This window comes from Populus alba, chromosome 1 (assembly GCF_005239225.2).
Source record: "Populus alba chromosome 1, ASM523922v2, whole genome shotgun sequence".
Taxonomy (NCBI): domain Eukaryota; kingdom Viridiplantae; phylum Streptophyta; class Magnoliopsida; order Malpighiales; family Salicaceae; genus Populus; species Populus alba.
The window spans coordinates 34,575,561-34,596,666 of NC_133284.1; the positions used below are offsets into that span (position 1 = coordinate 34,575,561).

Consider the following 21,106-nt stretch of genomic DNA (forward strand, 5'->3'; position numbering starts at 1 on the left):
AAATTACAAATAAATAAGCTTCAAGAAATAAGAAATGATGCATATGAAAATTCAAGAATTCATAAAGCAAGACTCAAAGAGTTTCATGACAAGAAAATACTAAGAAAAACATTCAATGTTGGTCAAAAAGTCTTGTTTTATAATTCTCAACTCCATTTATTTCCTGGAAAACTAATATCAAGATGGAGCAATCCTTTTATTGTGAAACATGTATCCATATGGGGCCTATGATCTCGAGAATCCAAAGAATGGTAATGTTTTTAAGGTAAATGGACATCGTTTGAAAGTTTACTTTGATAATTTTTTAGTTGAAAATGACTCTATTGAATTGGGTGATCCTGTATATAAAGATTGATTATTTTTCTCATATGTTTTTGTGTTTCTTTTTAGTGTGACTTCTATTTTGCTAGTTTATCTCACCTCGGTTAAATGGTGGATAACGGTACTCCGTGACTCTTTAGTCGGTTCTTTCAGTTTCCCATGATTACTGATATCTGCGTATATATTTCTGCAATTATTTGCTCTTTCTCCCTTCTTTGCATCTCTTCTCATTTGAAAATGGACACCAATCTTGAAAAATTGAAAAAGTATTTTCCCGCTCTGCCTCAGAATGCAATTACAAAACTTTACTGTGCTAGGTGTGCAAGATTGAGGATGTTAATGACCCATGGAATTCCTGAATATATTTGCTAGCTAATTGAATCAAATGTCTGATTAGCAGGTGAGTCCTTCAATTCTTTCATTTCATACATGCCTAGAACAAGTAAAAGCACTTTTGCGAAGAAACGTCATGCAAAATGACTGAAAGTCTATCACAAATGTGCTAGATGGACCTGTAATGCAAAATGTCATTCTTTAGGAATGGTATCTATAAATCGTGAAGATCAAATGCAATTCATTAAGGATGGCCTGAGTAAGGGGTCTTTAGATAATCTTCTATTAACTCTTGAGACGCACCCTAGTGGAGATGTGCATCATGCAATTCATGATTTATGGCCATAATTCCATAAAAAACATGCTCGACATATTTGGGAATCTGACTAAAAAAGACCTTGTTTACCAGTTTTTAAGAAAACTTAATGGAAAGCCTATCTCCAACCTATAAAAGGTGTTTAAGTTGTTCTTGGACATAAAACCAAGGGAAGATGTGAGCCACAATCACAATTACTTGTACATACACATGTTTTCAGAGAGAGAGAGAGAGAGTCTTCAGCTGGCTTACATATAGGTGGTATGATTGCATTTTTAATTTCTCATCTATAAAATCTTCTCTTCCTTCCCTTCATTTCTACTCAACCCACACATTCAACAGATATCAAAGTGTGTAGAAATGGCAAGTTCCTTAAGTCATCAAATAAGAAATATTTGTGCTTTCGATGGATCCAGTCTTGGGAAAGAAAATGAGTTTTTAGAATCAGCAAATCATCTTGGTCAGGTACTAGCTGAGAGAAAGATTCATTTAGTGTATGTGAGAGGCGGCCTTGGGTTAATGGGGGGCGTCAATATCTGTATTTTTAGGAGGCAGACAAGTTTTGGGGGTCGTCCCCAAAGCTTTAGCAAAAGGGGACATTATTGGAAAAAGAATTGGAGAAGAACTACAGGTCTCCACGATGTCTGATCGAATGAATGCAATGTTTAACCATACTGACGCCTTCATTGCCTTATCAAGTGGTCTGGGCACATTAGAAGAGATCTTTCATATTTTCTCTTGGGTCTAACTGCACATTCACCAAAAACCTATAGGTTTGTTAAATGTTAATGGTTTTTATGATAAATTGTTGTCTTTTATTGATCAGCCTTTTTTAAAACTTATGGCACGCCACCCATGTTTGAAACCTTTTTAATTTAGGTCCCTCTTCTTTCAATCCCAACCTTTCATAAGAAATAAAAATCATTTAGTCTTCAATTAGGACAAAATTGTTAGAAAAAAAAGTTTGAGAACCAAATTAGAAAAATAAAAAATTTTGCACAATCCATCCACAATAATATAAGGATAAGCACTAAGATCATTTGCATGGTAGATAAGAACTAAAAAAAAGTACTTGATAATGACATTAATTTAGTAAAGCAAGTGGTACTTAGAATATTACAGAAAAAACTACAAGTCATTGGCCAATCATTGTAGCATAAGATGTAATTCACTGTGGATTGGAATAGTGAAATGATTGTTTTGCTCATCCAAAACAAAATTATGTAACTAGATATTGGGGGCAAAACAGACTTTTCCATGGGATTCATTTGTCATTTACATATTGAACATGAACAAATTGGTCTTCTTACATTTTAGATGCACATTAAAATAATTTAAATACCCTTAAAAGCAAAAGATAAAAAATAAATAAACATGGGGCTTATGGACTTTTGGTTTTTTACCCTTTGGTTGCATAATAAAACTAACAGTCAAGGGAATTTTAGTATTTCATCTTGGTTTTTTAGTTATAATCCATTTTGATAAATATAATTGTTTTTATCCATTTTTGGGTCTCTATATATAAAAAAAAAAAAGAGAAAATACAAAAAAAAAAAACATATTTGAAAGAAAACAAAAAAAAAATATGTGTAGTAGTGAGAAGAGGATGTCAGAACGCTCAGAAAGTGGCCAAAAATTGGTAGAGAAAAATCAAAAATACAAAGATTGAAATTTGATAATATATTTTTTACCGATAAGAGCCTTGTTGATAAAAAAATTTAATTTGAGGAAGAAACGTTCAAAATCAAATGTTTATGGACTCAATTAAATTTTATTGAAGGTTTAATTGAATTTATGGAGGGTTTGATTGCAAGAAAAATTGATTTTAAATCAATTTAGGCTTTAATTGGAAGAAATTAAAGTTCTAGGGTCAAATTACATTTTTTAAGAGTTGATTTGGTTAAATCAGGGGCTTAATTGAATCATTATTGAAGTTTGATAATCAATTAGGGACTTGATTGAAGAAATCTAAAACTAAGGATCAAAATGAAAAGGGCACGTAAATATAGGGGGCTAGAATTGACATAATCATGGGCTAAATTGAAGAAATTAAAAGTTTATTAATCAATTGAAGGTCAAATTGCATAAATCTAAGACTAAGGATCAAATTGAAAAAGACAGCTAACATTAGGGCCAGCGTTGGAATTTTAGTAGGGATGCAATTAAATTGATTTTTAAAATTAAAATTGCAAATGAGGACTTGATTTAACAAATCAAAAATTAATGACTGATTTAGAAATTAATATATTTTAGTTTCATTTTCTTTTAATTGAAACAATGCGTTTTGGTCAAAACGATGTTGTTTGATGCACTATTCACTTAAAAAACCGAAACAGTGTCGCTTTTAGCTACACTATTCTTCCTCTTTCCTTGGACATGTAGTAGATGAAGAAGAAGGTTTTTGAATTTTTTTTTGTCCCGTGTTCTCTCTTTTTCTCTCCCCTCAACTTGACCAAACACTTATAAGTCGTACCCCCTCTACACGCCCTGTAATCACGCTGAAGAAAAGAGAGAGAAGCCATGCCTTGCAGAGAACACCCCATGCCACCCTACCTGTGCCATGACAATACAAGACACGGTGGGCCCTCTCCTCCTGCTTATAAATACAGGGAAGCAGAGCCAAAAAAAAATGAGGGAGGGAAAAAAGAAAGAGAAGAGAAAAAAAGAATAGGGGAACAGAGGAGAGAGTTTTTGAGAAGAGAGAGAGACGAACAAAAAAAAAAGAGAAACAAAAAGAGAGAACAAAAGGGGAGAGAAGCAAGAAAATGAAAAAAGGGAAAGAAATAGAGGGAAATAGGGGGGCAATATAGGAGAACAGGGGCAGAAAGGAAGAACGAAAAGGGAAGGGGAAACAGAAGGGAAAGGAAAGCACAACGGGAAGCAAGAAGGGAAAAGAAAGGGAAACGAAAAACAGAGGCAGAAAAAAGAAACAGAGTCGTTCTCTATTCATTGCTAATAATAGCATCACCACCGTCGCCTGGAGCCACTATCTGTGAGCCACAACACCGCCACCGATACTATTCCCGATCGCCACCACCAGCTCAGCTACCAGAGCCCCTTTTGTTCAAGGTAACACTCTCCTTCTCCTTTTTGTCTTCCTGATTGTATACTTGCATGCAAAACGTGAATTGTTCATGTTTCTATAGCAAGAAATATAATTAATCGATTACTATGCATGAACACAGTAACCAGCTAATTATAATGGACTCGTTACTATGCTTAGCATAGTAACCAGTCCATGGTTGCTTAAGGCTGGACCATCATCCCAGCCCACGCAGCTGGGCTGAGTCCACCCTTATGAAAGGAGTTTGTTTTTGTTTTTTGGGTTGGTTTCGGCCCAATTTTCTTATGGGCTTGTTGTGGCCCGGTGTCTATTTTTTCCTTTTGGGCTGGTCATGACCCATCTTCTTTTTGGGCTAGACTTAGCCTAATCAGGTTAGGCTCAACCCATATAATTGGGCTGGGCATATATATATATATAAACAAAGAAAATTTCACCAAATTTTCAAAATCCTTTCAAAAACATTTATGATTTTCTAGAGTATTTTTCCACCATTCTAGATTAATATTGGTTGGCATTTTTATACTGTAAAAATACAAATTTGACATTAAAGTACCTAGTTTTCTCTGAAATGTTGCAAATATATATATATATATATATATATATATATATATAATAAAATACAAAATCACATCGCATTTTCATAAAGCAAAATTCCAAAAAAATATGTTTTAGCATGCATTTTTTACTTTAATAACCAGTTTATTAAAGACACAAGAACTAGGCCAATATTTGAAATATTTCAAAAAAAAATATTTTGTTTTCTTCTAATTTTTAGGATTATATACTTACACGTAAGATGTATTCCTAAGTAAATAAAAATTAGTTTCTCTTTGTTGACACTAGCACGGTTAGGTTTTACCTGATAAGATGAGGATCTCCTTACTAAGAAGGACTCTTCTTAGACCTTAGATGGACCAACAATTAGAAATACAATAATACCTTAGTTCATATCAGAAATTCATACAATGCAGCTTACCTTAGGTAAGGCGTATTTGAGGTGTTAATACCTTCTATTTACGCAATATGTCCTCGTGCCCGAACTTTAAGACAAGTTAGGATTCTTAATAACCAAAAACTAGGTGACGAGTCCCATTTTCTCGTTCCACTAATAAAAGACAAGGAATCCTTGTCTCCTTTATTTTCCTGATTACATAAAATCAATAAAGTGAAAAATCATCGCGACACCGCACACATACAACAATAATATAAAAAATAAAAGTGGTTATGCATGCGTTGCTGAGTTGGAAGCACCCACTGTCTTTGGACGGTGCATGTAGTGCCTCTCGATGATCAAACACTACTATCCACAATGGCATTTGAAGCATCACAAAGTCCTTTTCATGGTGGTTAGGTGCGTGCATATGGAGAGTAGTAGCAATTTGGATCTAGTAGATTTTTTTTCTTTTTCCTTCCTCTTTTCTCTCTCCTCACCTAGAATTTCATGACAACCCTAGCAAAAATAAAATGTCTTGTCAATTTGTGTTTGTATCAATTTTGGTTCGCATTATTTTTATTGCCTTTTGTTTTTCTGTTGAAGTTTATTTATTTTTTTTTAATTTCATCCCTTGATATTTTATTTCTTTTTATTTTTATATTCAATTTATTCCTTATTTTTTAATTGTTATTTTTTTCTTTTATTATTTTCTTGATTTTTTTTTCAATTTCATCCATCATAATTTTATTTCATTTAGTTTTTTTATCCAATTTTATCCTCATTTTTTTTCTTTTCTTCATTTTTTTTATTTTTCAATTTTGCCCCTCATTATTTTCTTTCATTTAGTTTTTATACCAAATTTGATTCTCATTATTTTGATTGTTATTTGTTTTATTTTAAAATTTTGGATGATTAGGAATTTTGTTTTGTGATTTTTTCATGTGTTTTTTTATGTTGTAATATTGATCTCATGACCTAGATCATGTATTTCGAGAATTATCCTCATTTAACTTTGGTCTTTTCTGAGGTTCTATTTTGAAAATAGATTTTTTTTTTTAATATCATCTTTTGACATTGGGTTACTAGACTTTGGCCTTCGTGATTTTTTTTTTTTTATGGGGTTATCCAAATCTTATTATATCTTGGGTCACAGACTAATCAAGTTATTTCGGGTTGACTCGGGTTTTTTTTCAATATGTTTTTAAAATTATTTTTTTAGATTTACATTTTATTATTTAGTTTACTTGAGAGTTGACTTCTATTGTTTTATTCAATTTTTTCTATGCAGGGTTATCCCGGTCTCATGATCGGACCGCGGGTTTGTCATGTTAACTCAAATCAGGATTTTTTTTTTATTCTTTTTAAAAAAACTTTTCCCGTTCATTATTCAATTTTTATTATGTTGATAATTAAGCTTTGAATTTATTTTATTTTTCTCTTTGTCAAGTTATTTTCTTTTCTTTTCTTTTATTTTATTTTTGTTATTAAATAATATTGTTAAGATCTTGTAAAAATATTGAGAAGATATATTTTTTATATTAATGGAAAATATTTATTTTTGTCATCATTTACTTTTTTATTATATTATAAAATTAATAATATTTATCGAACTTTTTCAAGTAATTTTTTTATTTTTAAAAAAATATTATCATCACTGAGTTATTTTTTTATTAAGAAAAAATTTAACTTGACGTGACCCCTATCAGCGTAATAATCTCACATGCTTAGAGAAGAAACCGCTCTAGCCGGCATGCAAAGATTCCTTCTTAAAGCAAACTGTCTAATCCCTCTTTTTGGATGGTCATACCTTAGGCACCCATAGTTTTATTATAATTCAGTCCGGCTGTTTAGGAATATAATTATAGTTATTTTTTAAAATATTTTTTATTTAAAATAATATTTTTTTTATTTTTAAAAAATTATTATTAAAATTAACGTATTAAAATAATTTAAAAATATGAAAAAAAAATATTAATTTACAATTAAAAATATTAATTTTTTTAAAAAATATTTTTAAAATACAAAAACAAACATGGCTGGACTAAAATAAATAATTTTGAATTTGATTTAATCCAATGAACTTGTAAAATATAGATAAATTTTAAAATACTCGATAATTAACTGTCAATATTTAGTTAATAAAGTTATTATAAATAGAGAGGCAAATATTTATACCCATGCTATTAAGCAAAAATATTGATAGTTATAAAGAGATATATTTTTTTTTTATGTCTATCTAACAAGTGAAATTTTGAGTAATTTTTATTTTATACTTGGAATTTTTTATTAAATAAAAATAATTTCCATTTTATAAACATAATTCTTTTGTTAAATAGAAATCTAAGTTTTTCATATGATATTGCCGACTCTGAAATTTAAGTGTCATAAATTTTCCTGTGGTTGTTAAAATGGGAGAAAAGTGCATCAAATATATATATATATATAAACAGAATTTCGGTCTGAAAAGGTCCATCAACAATCAAATTAATTCACTGCCTTTCTTAATTAATCTCGTTAAAGAATTGAATTGACTGGTAAATAAATTAAATGGTCGTGCTGTTCCAAGAGAGCCGTCGAAAACAGGAGTAATTAGGCACATGTTGATGGAAAAATAAATTCCAATGAAAGTCACTTTCCTGGTGCTTCACAAATTTTCTTTTAGAAAATGAAAAGAAAAGTTTTAAATATATTCCAAAACTATTAAAATAGTATCTTTTTTTTATCAAAAATTAATTTTTGTATACTCTAAAATTATTTTAATTCTTCAGTTATAAATTTCTTTTATAATCACTTAACAGAATTTGTTAAATTATTTTTCCTATAAAAACTATATATGGAATGCCTTAAAAAGATATATAGAAATTCTTCATTGAGAATTTTAAAAAATTTAAAAGATAAAAATAATTGTTTGAATTAAATTTAGAATTTAATTCATTTATTGTCAATAACAACCTAGATACAATGATTTTTGAAAGAGATTTTTTGTCCTTTAAACGTAACAATGAAGATTTCAAGTAGATCATTTATTACTATTAATAACACATATTTGTATAAAAGATATGATGAAAAGTTATTCATTATGGTTGCTTAATGTGAATAATGGGAATTTTATGATTATTATTGATTAAGAAAATAATTTTAATTAGAAATAGTTTTTAATCTGCTTACAAAAGATATCTTACTGGAAGATTGTAACAATTTTTTTCGTTCCAAATATCTCCATTCCTCCAAGCTAATTTCACTTTTTATGTGGCGTGCAGAAACAATTCCTATAAAGAATTTATCTAATCTTTATATAAATACAGTAAGATTTTTTATATTATTTCTTATCTTCTAAAAAACAAGATTACGTGATTTGCACATAACGTGCTTTGACTTTTGCACTTAAAAAGCACCTTTACAGCCCACCATCACTGAAAACTTCAATGGAACCTAACAATTCAATTCCCATTTGCAAACCGAAAGCCTTTACAAGTTATAGCTTTGACCTATTAGGCGAGGTTTTTGAATCGCAAATTTGAAGGTGAAAAAAAGTGTGCCTCATAAGTTATGGCCATGGTTTATATGTGAAAATCTAGTTGTTATTATTTTTAAAAATATTTTTTATATTAAAATAATATAATTTTAAAAAAAAATTATTTTAAAATTAATGTATCAAAATAATCCGAAATATATAAAAAAATAAATTTTTTTAAAAATATAGATACAACCATGTTTTCAAATACTGAGCAAATACAGTAGAATAATTTTTAATCAATTTAATATTAAAAATATAATTAAAAAATATTTAATTAAAAAAACTTGAGTGAATTCAAGTAAACTTATAATCTTCAAATCAAGATAATCTTATAAAAAAATAAAAATAAAACATATATTTTAAAAAATAAAAGAAAAAAAAATATTAAAAAATTTTATTATAATTAATATTATTTTGATATTTTGCAAGATGAGGAAGAATAATGTTTTTGTAAGAAAAATAGTAAAGGGATATTTTATTTTATATTAATAAATATTGAAAAGCAAAGTAATTTTTTTTTTCTTTTTAGCTTTTCATTTATCATCTCCAAGGGAGATGCTCTAAAAAAGGAAAGGGCACATGTGTCTTGGTATAAACAAACGATAACGTCTGGACTTGTTTTTTTATTTTTTTTATCTGATCCGGTGCATGTAGGCTTGACTCTTACAGTACATTGAAAAGTCATCTTCAGAGAGGCTATCAAGGTTTAAGGCAATCAAGGAGAAGATAGCAAATTCATTACAGAGAAAGAAGATGGCTACCGCTGTTTCTGATATTTTGAGGATGACCTTTAGCTTCCTTTTGCTTATGCTACTAACTCTTTGCATGAAAGCAATAAAACTGGAGGCACAAGCTGGGCTTCTTGCTTCTGATGAAGGTACCTGTGTATGTTTAATTTTGTAAAGGTATCATCTACCTTGTAATTTTTTACTAACTCAGACAAAGAATTTTTTTTCCCCCCCTGCAGTGGATGCTTTACTTGAAATAGCAACACAAGTAGGGAAGAGGGACTGGAATAATAATGTGGATCCATGCAGTAATGAGACAAGCTGGGTAACACCAACTTCATCTCAAAGGCCAATGTTTGATAATAAAGTTGTTTGCGATTGCTCATTTCCTGGGGGTGTGTGCCACATTGTTGCCATGTATATTTCTTCTCTTAATAGTCCATGTTTTTTTCCCCTTTTTAATTGATTAACTTCGTAGCATCTATGTGTGGATATGGCAGAGTTAGGAACAAGAAAGTATCTTTATCAGCAGCGTTGTAGATAGCTGAATTTTTAGCCTAGGATTGTCTTTTTTCTTGGGATTTCACCAAAGTTGTGATGGTAGCTAGCTGAAAGGCCAGAACCCTTTTGAATTAGTTTGTAAAAGTTTGTGATATTGTTGGTTTAGTTGATGGATGAAGCAAGATTGAGGTGAAGTTGGGAAATTCAGATGAAATTGTGAAGAAACAATGATCATGCTGAGAATTTAGTTTATTGCAAAGAAATGATGTTTATCTAAGATTTGATTTAACTTTTTAAACTCTTAGGCTTTAGAATCAATTAAAGAGAAGGTGAGTACTGCTAGGTGTCGAAAGATTTTGGGTCCATTAATTGTCTATTATTTTGTATATTCTTTTTTGTATAAAGTTGATTTTGCAATGTTTGAAGTTTGGGATTTTTACCTTTTAATGAGGAATTGATGGATCCAAGTGTTCTTGCAAAGCAGATTTCTCAAAGGGCAAGATCTTGCCGGTAATCTCCCAAAATCTATTGTGAAATTACCTTACCTTAAGAATCTGTAAGAAGTGCTTTCAATTACTACATCTTTAAATTTTTGCAATTATGAATTCTAAACATATGATTCGATTCAATTAGAGATTCTATCTACCTTGCAGTGATCTGTGGGCCAACTACCTGAGTGGTACCATACCACAGGAATGGGCTAATACAAAGTTGGAAATATTGTAAGAAATTGATGCATTTTCATGTTTTTTTCTGCTAAAGAATTGCTTGGCCTTACTGAATTAATTGATTGCATATGCTGCAGGTCTGTTGCCGTGAACAACTTAACTGGACCACTTCCTAGTTACCTGGGAAGGATTACCACACTTAGATACTTGTATGCGTTTTGTATTCATCAGTTTCTTGTCTCCTTTTCATTTTCAAGCTGTTCAAATGTTTAGCCAGTGGTAATATTGAGGGCCTGCTTTCATGCAGGAACATTCAGAACAATATGTTTTCAGGAACAGTTCCCCCTGAACTTGGAAACTTGACTAACCTGGAGAATATGTCAGTCCAGTCAACCTTTTATCTTAGAAATCCATATCTGGTTATTGAATGGTAAATTTCATGTGATGAATACAGTTGAACTAAGTTGACATCAATTTTTGTTATTGCAGCACTCTTAGTGCCAACAATCTCACTGGAGAGCTACCCCTGGCCCTTGCTAATTTGACCAAATTAAAGGAACTGTAGGTTCTTATAACTTAAGGTTTTGGTATTTGATAACAGTTTCATCACTTGAGTCTCTAAGTTTCTTCATTGTCTTCGCTATTGGGCAAGTGCAGTAGGCTTAGCAGTAATAACTTCATTGGAAGAATACCTGATTTTATTCAAAGCTGGAAACAACTTGATAAATTGTATGTGCTTCTTTCCACCACAAATTCTAAATCTTATCATTGCAGCTCTGGAAGCAGAAACTAATCAGCCTCAAATTTTATATTAACAGAGAGATCCAAGCTGGTGGTTTCTCAGGACCGATTCCTTCAAACATTTCTCTCTTGACTGGTATAACTGAACTGTAAGTTGTGTTCATTGGTCTTAGTTAATATGTAATCTTGTATTCTTTTACAGATGCAAAAGCTTCTTCTATAAAAACATAGACATCTCACATTTATATGTGGTTATTATTTCCCAGAAGAATCAGTAACTTGCTTGGAGATGGTTCAGAGTTTCCAAACATAGAACCTATGGAAGGCATGACCTATTTGTGAGTCATTCTCGCAATTGATGCGGTCATATCAGGATATGTACAATGCAGTATTTAGCTTACATGAAAGAAATGTATGATGCAGGATGTTAAGCAACTGCAACTTGTCAGGATCTTTTCCCACATACTTGACAACAATGACACGACTGAAAGTTTTGTAATCTACCCTAACCCTTATTGTCAATTTTGTCATTCTTCCACACGAATATTGTAATATGAATTCCAAGCATACTTAGAGCAGCCTACTTTAGATTGCTAATTAGTTATTATTTGTACCTTTTTTCAAACAATTTCCATAATGTAGTGTTACAAATAATCTATGCTTCCTTTTCTTTCTGGTTACAGGGATCTCAGTTTCAACAGATTGACAGGTGATCTTCCAACAAATTATGATTCCCTAGTAAGCTTGGAGAAAATGTAAGTATTCTAGATTCACGAGGGTGGCTTTCTTCAGTAGTCATCTTTTGTTAGTTTGCAACCCAAATCCGGCAGCAAGTTCTCTACTTAAGTATATTAAACTAGCTCAGATTTGATATTTAGTGTATACGATAATTCATATGATCATCTTGTGTAGTTTATGTGTCTGATAGGATATTCTTATTGTCCCAAGCCATCAACTAAGCTTCAAAATTGTTTCCATTCTCAGGACAGGATTTGGCAACAGTAGTCATGGATAGATATTCATTTGAATGATAATTTTTGCTTGTTGTGTAGGTATCTTACAAGGAACATGCTTTCTGGATCCATCCCAACCTGGATTGAGAGCAGAAATACTCGCTAGTATGCTATTTTTCTTAATTTCTATATGAATTATGTTAGAAATCTCAGTTCATAATATATTTATTATTCTTTCCTGGGAAACGTGTACTTTCATAAAAAAAAAAAAAATAAATAAATAAATAACCCTTTAATGCATGCATAATACAGAGAATTATGGAATTCTTTATCCATCCACTCGACCATGTCATATGAATGACTAAAATGATTGACTTTTACCGGCAACTTGAGTTTGCCGTTGTCGTGTAAGAGCATAAAGTCATTATTTTTATAGTTTTGAAGGATTAATGATTGTTCTGTTGCTTAAGAATAGTCCTAGATTTTGAAGAATAATCAAGCTATATCCAATTTCAATATCTTTAAAGTTTATGTCAATAACTTTATCAAGTATTGTAAAAATTTGTGCAAAGTTGTCTGAATGTTGAAAGAAGCTGTCTTTGCATGCAGTGAATTCGATCTATCTTACAACAATTTCACTGAAATCCCATTGCCAACTAATTGTAAAGAAACACTGTAAGTTTGACTTCTTTTTCTTTGTCTTTCCTTTAATTGGGGAATATCAGCTTCCTCTGTGTCTGCATTCAAAATTACCTTCTGTGTTTGTTTGGCAGGAATTTGTTCAAAAGTTCTTGGGGAGGGAACTACTCGTAAGCTTCTACTCCAATAAGATGTCATTTCATTTTCTCCTCTTTTTCAGTTTCTGTTTTTTAAGATAAGCTGACAGTTCTCTCTCGCCAATCTGTCCAGGAAACCTGTTGAATGCCTGACTGATTATTGTTCAAAAGGTACTTATGTTTTTTCATCAAAATTATGGTATATGTTCTTCTTTGTTTTGTAATGCTATGACGTTTTATGTTCAATCGTATATCCCAAAGTAAATTACATTTGTTTCTTGCGTTCTCAATGCTCATTGATAACCATCAACATTTTCACAATTCTGTGTAGACCAATACTCGGTGCACATAAATTGTGGTGGACCAGAAACCACCATCGGAAATACGATCTATGAAGCAGATGATGAGCCTGGAGGTGCAACAAAATATGTACCAAAAGGAGAGGTTTGGCAATTAAGTACCACAGGACATGTCTGGGATGTTCGTCCTACTGCAGATGACTACATGGCACAAAATAAGTCCATGCTCAGAATGAGCAACTCTCAACTGTACACAAATGCACGCCTCACTCCTTTGTCTCTCACATACCACATGCGCTGTCTAGTAAATGGGAATTACACTGTGAAGCTTCACTTTGCAGAAATAGTAATGAGGGACAACAAATCCTTCTATAGTCTTGGAAGAAGGATATTTGACGTTTATATTCAGGTATTAAAGATCACATATTTATTCCTTATGTAATAAGAGACGAATTGATTGAAGAATTGTTCTTGCAGGACATAGTTGTGTTAAAGGATTTTGATATTGTAAAGGCAGCACAAGGGGTAGATAAGGTATACATTCATAATTCTACAGCATTAGTTACGGATAGAGCTTTAGAGATCCGCCTTCATTGGGCTGGGAAAGGGACGACAACATCACCAAAAATTGGAATATATGGTCCTTTAATATCAGCCATTGATATAGAATCTCGTAAGTCATACCTTTTATATCTGAAATTTTGATATACACTTCAATGTTGCATGGAGTAGGTTGATGTATAATGAAGCAGATAGAAATGAATAACTCTATAATCTGACATTAATTGCTGTTTCTGTTTCAATTTCTGCATAGAATTCAAGCCTCCTAATAAAGGCAAGAGGAAGAGACTCATTGTTGCTGGTGCTGTGGTTTTGCCATTGTTCTTCATTTTCATGCTTCTATTTACTCTTTGGTGGAAAGGTTATCTTGGAGGAAAGAAATCAAGGGATCCAGGTACTGTATAAACATTCTTTTGATCTGCGAGTTCTATTGTTCCTATTAATACATACTTTAAAAAATGAAAATTAGCAACCTCGAGGCTGTGTACTGTAGGATTGCAAAAAGTATTTGTTTCTTCCCTTTCACAGTGATGATTGTGTGACCTAATTTGTTCATCATATAAGGTTTTTTGTCACATGCTTGCCTTTTTCACGTAGTAGTATGGCTCATGTTAAGATGCTAGGAAGGAGAAGTATGAATGTCTAAAATCTGAAATGTATCACTTTTGGTCTCTCAGATTTATACAAGTGTGTTGCAAGGCTGAGATATTTGCACCATGAGTGACATGTATTTTTACAAGTTAGTTTTTTCCTGATGAATCATTTGTGCAGCACAACTTATCCTCTTTGTTCCTTGGGCAGAACTAGTTGGGTTAGATCTGGTAACTGGTATCTTCACCTTCAGACAAATCAAAGCTGCAACAAATGACTTTGATCCAGAAAACAAACTTGGAGAAGGTGGTTTTGGAAGTGTCTACAAAGTATAGCGCAACTTTTTCTTTCATCTTTCTACTTATCAAGTATTTTCTTTTTTCTTACACTTCATAACATTGAAGAATGACCTGAGTGAATCCATTTCCTTATTTATCTAAAATTTCTTCTCGTTTCAGGGAGTGCTATCAGATGGTACTATAATTGCAGTTAAGCAGCTTTCGGCCAAATCAAAGCAGGGAAATCGTGAATTTGTGAATGAAATAGGAATGATTTCTGCTTTGCAACACCCAAATCTTGTTAGATTGTATGGATGCTGCATTGAGGGGAAGCAATTGTTACTGGTATATGAATACATGGAAAACAATAGCCTTGCACATGTTTTGTACGGTACGCTATGCTCATTTCCTTGAAGTATCGTTTATAAATTGATTTAAGAAACTAAAGCACTGTGAATGGATAGCAGAAAGAATTAAGGTACAAAGCTTGATTGGTTGGGCTATGCATACTGATTACAGGCAAAAAGGAAGACCAGAGAAAGCTAGACTGGCATACTAGGCAGAGGATTTGTGTTGGTATAGCAAAAGGTCTAGCTTTCCTGCATGAGGAATCCACTCTAAAAATTGTTCATAGAGACATAAAAGCTACAAATGTCCTCCTTGATGGGGATATGAATGCCAAAATTTCTGATTTTGGCATGGCAAAGCTTGACGAGGAGGACAATACCCATATCACCACCAGAGTTGCTGGAACTATGTGAGTATCTGATATCTCCCCGTTTCACTCTTCAGCTAGTGTTTGTGCATATCTCCAGTATCACTGCAGCTTTCTTTTTCAAGTAGTTTGGTTAAACAAAACTAATATTTGACTAATGTTGACCTTGATCAGAATACAATAATTGCGATATAGATGGGCATATTTACTGACAAACTCAGTACCACTATGAATGAATTACTTTAATTTAGCTTCTTCTTTTTTTACTTGTTTTAGTGAAGCTAAGTTCATTGAGTTATTTCCCGTGCAGGGGATACATGGCACCAGAATATGCATTATATGGTTACTTGACCTATAAGGCAGATGTTTACAGTTTTGGTGTTGTTGCATTGGAAATTGTTGCTGGGATGAACAACATGAGATTTCGACATGATGAAGATTTTGTATGCCTCCTAGATTGGGTAAGTTGTATGAGTTCCATTTATTCTGTGCAGGCAATACAAGCTCCACAACAGACTAGGTTAGACTACTTTTTATCATGTTGTATCTTCGAAGACAGCATACTTTTTACAACCAGCTTAACATAAGTTAACTGCTAAATTCCATACATTCTCTTCTAATCAAGTCTGAACTTTTTGCGAACATGAGATAGCATAACAACCACTACATGTTTGTTTTCTGTTGTCTGTTTGTTCATGTTCAGTCACTTTAGTTACTTTTTTCCTTTTGGTTTATTTCAGGCTCTGAATTTACAACAAAATGGAGACATAATGGAGTTGGTTGATCCAAAATTAGGGTCCGGATTCGACAAGAAAGAGGCTGTTATATTGATTAAAGTAGCACTGCTATGCACAAACCAATCTCCGGCACTTAGGCCTAAAATGTCTGCAGTAGTAAAAATGCTTGAAGGAAAGGGTGATGTTCAGGAATTAGTCATGGATCCAAGTACATTCGGTGATCCATCGAGGTTCAAGGGTTATAAACACAAGTCTGATCAATCTTCATTCAGGAACATCAGTGAAAATCAGCCCCTCGTGCGTTCGTCAGATGGACCATGGATTGATTCTTCATCTACATCAGCCCAGGATCATTATCTTGATTAATCAATAATGATTCTAGCATCAGCCCAGGATCATTATCTTGATTAATCAATAATGATTCTAGCATGTAATGATATGCTTATAAAATAGCTTAGTCAAAGTTGCAATCTTACAACAGAAGCTAATTTCACATTTTATAGAATTAAATAAATATCTACAAAGAAGCTGTATATGACTTAACAGAAGATATTGGTTTTCTGTGTTCGACTCTCCTCCAGTCATTTGCTGAGACTTTTATTCTGAGGGTGCTTGGTATTTTCTCTTCCGCTTTGCTGTTGGGCTATCTCCACTGTGTAACTATCAAGTTTTTTGGGCTAACCTACACTGACATCCCTCAAATTTATGCCTATTGTCAATTTGGTCCTGGAACTCTCAATTACATCAATGTGTTCATACAAGCTGCACCGCTACAACAAACAGAAGGGTCACATCTAGCCCTGCCCCCCTATCAGACAAGGCCTTGGCATATCCAAAGCCGAACCATATGCAACATTTTTTTCCCTTTCTTTTGACATGGGATATCTTCCAAGCCCTGAAGTTATTGAGGTCAAACTTGCATCCTGGATTAAGTCTCCTGTCACAGAAAAGTCCACTTTATTCTGCCCCATGCCCTTGACCACACTAGCTAAAAACAAAAACAAAAAATCGTCAATACGCTTTCCACAGCAAAATCTCATTCCCCGTAACAATGTTGATGCTCCATGAGTAAATTGTTTCTTTAATATTTTGACCATGACAAGCCAAATCTTACACAATTTGATGCAGAATGGAAGCATGGTAAGCAGATCATAAAAAGATAAATTGTCTAGCTGAAAGGCTGCTTGATTACGTGTTTTTGTTTGGAATATAAAGGTAGATAATCCTTACAGAGCTATGTGAAAATTAGGCTTGATTATGTGAATATAAAGATTACATTAATGAATACAAAAATCAAATAAAATGTTTTCAGTAGCATGACTTATGTTTGGGAGTGTGGTAGTTGTTGCTTTTTAAATAGCTTTTCGTGCCGAAAAGCATGCTAATAATGTTTTTTCATTTTTTAAAAATTATTTTTGATATCAGCACATCAAAACGATCCAAAAAGTATAAACCGCACTCAATTTCAGCAAAAAAAAAAATTCAAAATTTGTCAAAAAGCATGTTGAAACTCAGCCCCAAACGGGCTAGAGAGGTAAAAAAAGTCTATGTTGCCCCATTTCTTGAGCTGCTGTTTTAACATATGAAGTTAATATCAGCTGTGAAGAGACCAAGAAAACATAAATATAAAAATAGTTGTTATCTCTGAAGTCTGAATTATGCTCCTTCAGTTAGAGCTTGATTTTAACTAAATGGCTGATATCATAGGGGTAAGCATCAGAAGGGAGAAAAGCTGTGTAGGATCTTCTTGCGGTGATTTGGTTGAGAGCCTCGGTAGGATGAAAAGCGTCCCAAAATACATATTCAGTCCTATTTTTGCACGGATTTGAGTTTGGAATACATTGACCATCACTGCGTACTGGACAGCATCCAACGTCTACAACCTTGAATCCTGCATCAATGCACAAAACAAACACTTCTCATTATCTAGCTAGAAATAGTAATAGTAACATGCATCCACGGAGCAGTATTATTAAACTAGGTCAAAACCTAATTAGAAAACATAATTTATAGAAAAAATCATTTTATGTTTTTTAAAAAAATCTTGAAATTATACCGTTTTAAATTAATTTGGATCAACTTGTATAATTTATAATCTAAATTTTGTTACTAGAAATGAAATTGGCTAAATTTTATAATTTTGTTATGGAGAGCCAAATAACTTCTATTTTTATTTATGTATGGATGAAATCTTTTTCATATAAAATTCTCGTGATATAGAAGACTTATTATTGAAAATTCATAAATCATGCTAAAATCATCAATCAAGTTGCTCTTCGCAAAGGCATGTAATGGGGGGTCACATCAAGATAATTATTTGGGACCTATGATTGAGATGATCATTGTTATTGGGGCCATCCAATTGTTCAAATAACGCGTTGCCTAATTTATGGTGTTCTGGATAAAAAAATAAAAAAAAAAAAAAACAAGAAGGAGGAGGTTGGCTACAATTTGTTCAATCAATTTTTCTACTATTATTATTATAATAAAAGCTTAATATCATGGGAAAATCACTATAAATCAAGAAATTTTTTATTATGAATTGTAATAGTAGTTTCATTTTTAATTTTTTATCTTTACACTATATGATTCTTTGGCTTTTTTTCTTTCTTTTCTAGGGAATGGTTGGTGCCCGCGACATTAAAAAGGTGTATGTGATGCTTCCTGGTGGCCAAATCTAGCTATCCACCGTCTCACTAGATGTGCAGTCATGCCCTCTAAAACATGATGCGGCACATGTAAACATATAATTGTTGGATTGTCGTCGGTGATCGATAATTTGTGTTTTTTCTTTCTTTTCTCTCCTGACAACTAAAGTACACAATTGTTCTCTTTGTTTATTTTTTGTCGAGTTAGATATATTCATCATACCCAAGTGCATTTGATCTGACATGATTTTTATATCCATGCCCCTTGGGTCTAGCATAATTTGTCAGACCCAAGGCATTTGGGTCTAACAATCATGCCAGACCTAAGTGTATAAGTCAATAAATTTAATTTTTTTCAAAACCAAGATTGGACTACAAAAACAAGCATTGCCTCATTCAAGCAAGATTTTTTATTCATACGCAGTAAAATTTAATTGCAAACTCTTTTTTGTTTGTACAATTTATTTTATAAATTTGTTATATTCAAAAAGGAAAGAATGAAAAAACAAATATTGACTTCTAAGTTATTTATTTCAAGTTTTCAAAAATAAACATTCATGTTTTGCATGCATTATAGATTAAAAAAAAAATATATTAATTTTATGTTTTTATATAAGTGTTGGACAGTTTTGGACAGTTTTTTTAATGATAGTTTCAAGATTAGTACAATATATATATAAAGGAAAAAAGCTTTTAACACCAAATCATCCCCTTGTGAATAAAAGATAATTATGGATCATCACACTAACGATGGAGGGCGTACCTAGAACAGAAGGATCCCCAGAAGACATCCCAGAACTGTTCAGATATATGAAATGTGCATCCTTCAAATCTCTATTGAGTCGATCAACAAGCAGCACAAGTCTGGCATCAAAAACCTGGGCTGCACTGTTTATATTTGCTACACAGGTGGCTACGTTGCTGCGGCATAAATTAGAGAATGCATAAGGAATGCTCCCGACTGGTCCAAGTCCTGGCAAGGCAATTTTCCTTGCTCCAAGATGGTACAATCTCTGAACAGATTAAAGAAGAACAAAAGAGTTAAGAATGGCTATAAATCATATAATCCATGAACAACAAACACAGTAAATTATGTTCATTTTCAACTTGAATTCAAGAAGTAAATAAACAAACAAAAGATTAAGTACAACTTACCTTTAATTGCTTATAATATTGAACAATTAAGACCTTGGCATATTGTTCAGGGGTGTATAGCCTGCTTGTGTTGTAATAACCAGGCACAAAGTAGTTGTTTAGGTAGTCATTACTGCCCATGGCAACATAATATAAGCACTTGTTGAGGTGATTTGCTGCTGACTCTCGAGTTCCTCGTAACTTAATCAAACTCGAGAGCGTAACCTTGTGATTTTGCAATTGCCTGTTTAGGCTGATCCTACCACCCTGGAAAGAACAAGATGATGATCAGCTTGAATTATTGTCCTGCCTTGCAATATTTATCGTGCATTCAATTATTTGTCCACTTGCATGATCCAATGTATAGAACCAAGACATGTTACCCAAAAAAAAAGACATGTTTCAAGTTGGGTTTTAAAAGAAAAACAGGATGGGAGATGATCCGGTCAAACTCGGATGACAACCCAATAGATTAATATCTGACCCCATTTATTTGATTTGATTTTTAAAAAAACTATAATAACATTTTAATATTATTTGTTTTAAAACAACAAATTTATTTTGAATTAACCCGGTTTAAAACATGTAATTCGTGACTTTGATCTTGAACTAAATAATGCGCTGATATGGGTTAAAACTTTTGACAACACAGCATAAATGCAGTCAGAATAATTAATTTGGTACCAGTTGCTTTCCAGTCTCATCACGAATGCCTGCTCCCCCAGATGCATAATTAACACCAATTAGTATGTCCCTCGCTCTAGCAGTTGCAAATGATGGGATAATTTTGTCAAGGCCCAAAAGTTCACCTGCGCATGGCAGAATGTAGTATCTAATTAGCATCCAAAATATGCCACAAAAAATGCAAGTGATTATGAGTAATTAAGCAGAGTAGGGAAGGCAGGACCTATAACATCCACCGTGGTTCGGCCGTTAGTAAACCTTCCAGTGCTGGTTTGGTTAAGGAAATCGATGCCGAACGGGGGGTAATTGGCCTTAGCATCGGTTGCAAGGTGGTTGTTGTTGCCATTATCGGCCAAGGAGTCTCCGAAAATGAAAAAACACGGCACTTGTGGAGCTGCATGAGCACAATCTTGCAACTGTGACACCAACTTCAGTAGCACAAGGATCGCATACCATGTTTTAATCTTGCATGCCATGTCTAATCTATTAGAACAAAGTTTGAGAAGGGAAGGTAGAAGAAAGTTATGTAGAAGTAAGTGAATCGCCAAAGTATGAGAACTGAGAAGGGACCGCAGCAATGGTGCTAACAGCTAAGGTATGCCAAAAT

General features: G+C 32.7%; 2 protein-coding genes across 6 annotated transcripts; one reads left to right on the forward strand and one right to left on the reverse strand.

The window, feature by feature from the left end:
* Positions 1 to 9,096: 9,096 nt before the first annotated feature.
* Positions 9,097 to 16,661, forward strand: LOC118055339 (probable LRR receptor-like serine/threonine-protein kinase At1g07650). Of its 5 annotated transcripts, none has more exons than XM_073403624.1 (24): positions 9,102 to 9,362; positions 9,453 to 9,630; positions 10,199 to 10,270; positions 10,368 to 10,436; positions 10,520 to 10,591; positions 10,690 to 10,761; positions 10,872 to 10,943; positions 11,040 to 11,111; positions 11,201 to 11,272; positions 11,390 to 11,461; positions 11,547 to 11,618; positions 11,807 to 11,878; positions 12,176 to 12,241; positions 12,686 to 12,751; positions 12,850 to 12,885; positions 12,986 to 13,023; positions 13,184 to 13,560; positions 13,629 to 13,824; positions 13,966 to 14,106; positions 14,514 to 14,632; positions 14,762 to 14,972; positions 15,101 to 15,338; positions 15,607 to 15,757; positions 16,037 to 16,661. In XM_073403624.1, the coding sequence occupies exons 1-24, from the start codon at positions 9,239 to 9,241 to the stop codon at positions 16,397 to 16,399; spliced, it is 3,021 nt and encodes a 1,006-aa protein (XP_073259725.1). In that variant the 5' UTR covers positions 9,102 to 9,238; the 3' UTR covers positions 16,400 to 16,661. The 5 variants fall into 5 exon arrangements, with proteins under 5 accessions (XP_073259728.1, XP_073259725.1, XP_034923102.1 ...); XM_073403626.1 differs by having other exon boundaries at positions 9,202 to 9,362; positions 9,431 to 9,630; XM_035067211.2 differs by lacking the exon at positions 12,176 to 12,241.
* An 860-nt stretch (positions 16,662 to 17,521) lies between these two features.
* Positions 17,522 to 21,106, reverse strand: LOC118055338 (GDSL esterase/lipase At1g29670). Its single transcript, XM_035067209.2, has 5 exons — positions 20,723 to 21,106; positions 20,500 to 20,624; positions 19,837 to 20,082; positions 19,445 to 19,694; positions 17,522 to 17,924 (listed from the first exon to the last, which is right to left on the reverse strand). The coding sequence occupies exons 1-5, from the start codon at positions 20,973 to 20,975 to the stop codon at positions 17,704 to 17,706; spliced, it is 1,095 nt and encodes a 364-aa protein (XP_034923100.1). The 5' UTR covers positions 20,976 to 21,106; the 3' UTR covers positions 17,522 to 17,703.

Excerpts from the sequence above, each read along its gene's own strand:
- LOC118055339 (XM_073403624.1), top strand. The coding sequence starts at position 9,239 with ATGGCTACCGCTGTTTCTGATATTTTGAGGATGACCTTTAGCTTCCTT. Across the intron at positions 9,363-9,452 it reads GCTTCTTGCTTCTGATGAAG|TGGATGCTTTACTTGAAATA; the intron begins GTACCTGTGTAT and ends CCCCCCCTGCAG. Across the intron at positions 15,339-15,606 it reads ACCAGAGTTGCTGGAACTAT|GGGATACATGGCACCAGAAT; the intron begins GTGAGTATCTGA and ends TTTCCCGTGCAG.
- LOC118055338 (XM_035067209.2), bottom strand. The coding sequence starts at position 20,975 with ATGGCATGCAAGATTAAAACATGGTATGCGATCCTTGTGCTACTGAAG. Across the intron at positions 20,083-20,499 it reads ATGAGACTGGAAAGCAACTG|GGTGGTAGGATCAGCCTAAA; the intron begins GTACCAAATTAA and ends TGTTCTTTCCAG. Across the intron at positions 17,925-19,444 it reads TGGGGATCCTTCTGTTCTAG|GATTCAAGGTTGTAGACGTT; the intron begins GTACGCCCTCCA and ends GCATTGATGCAG.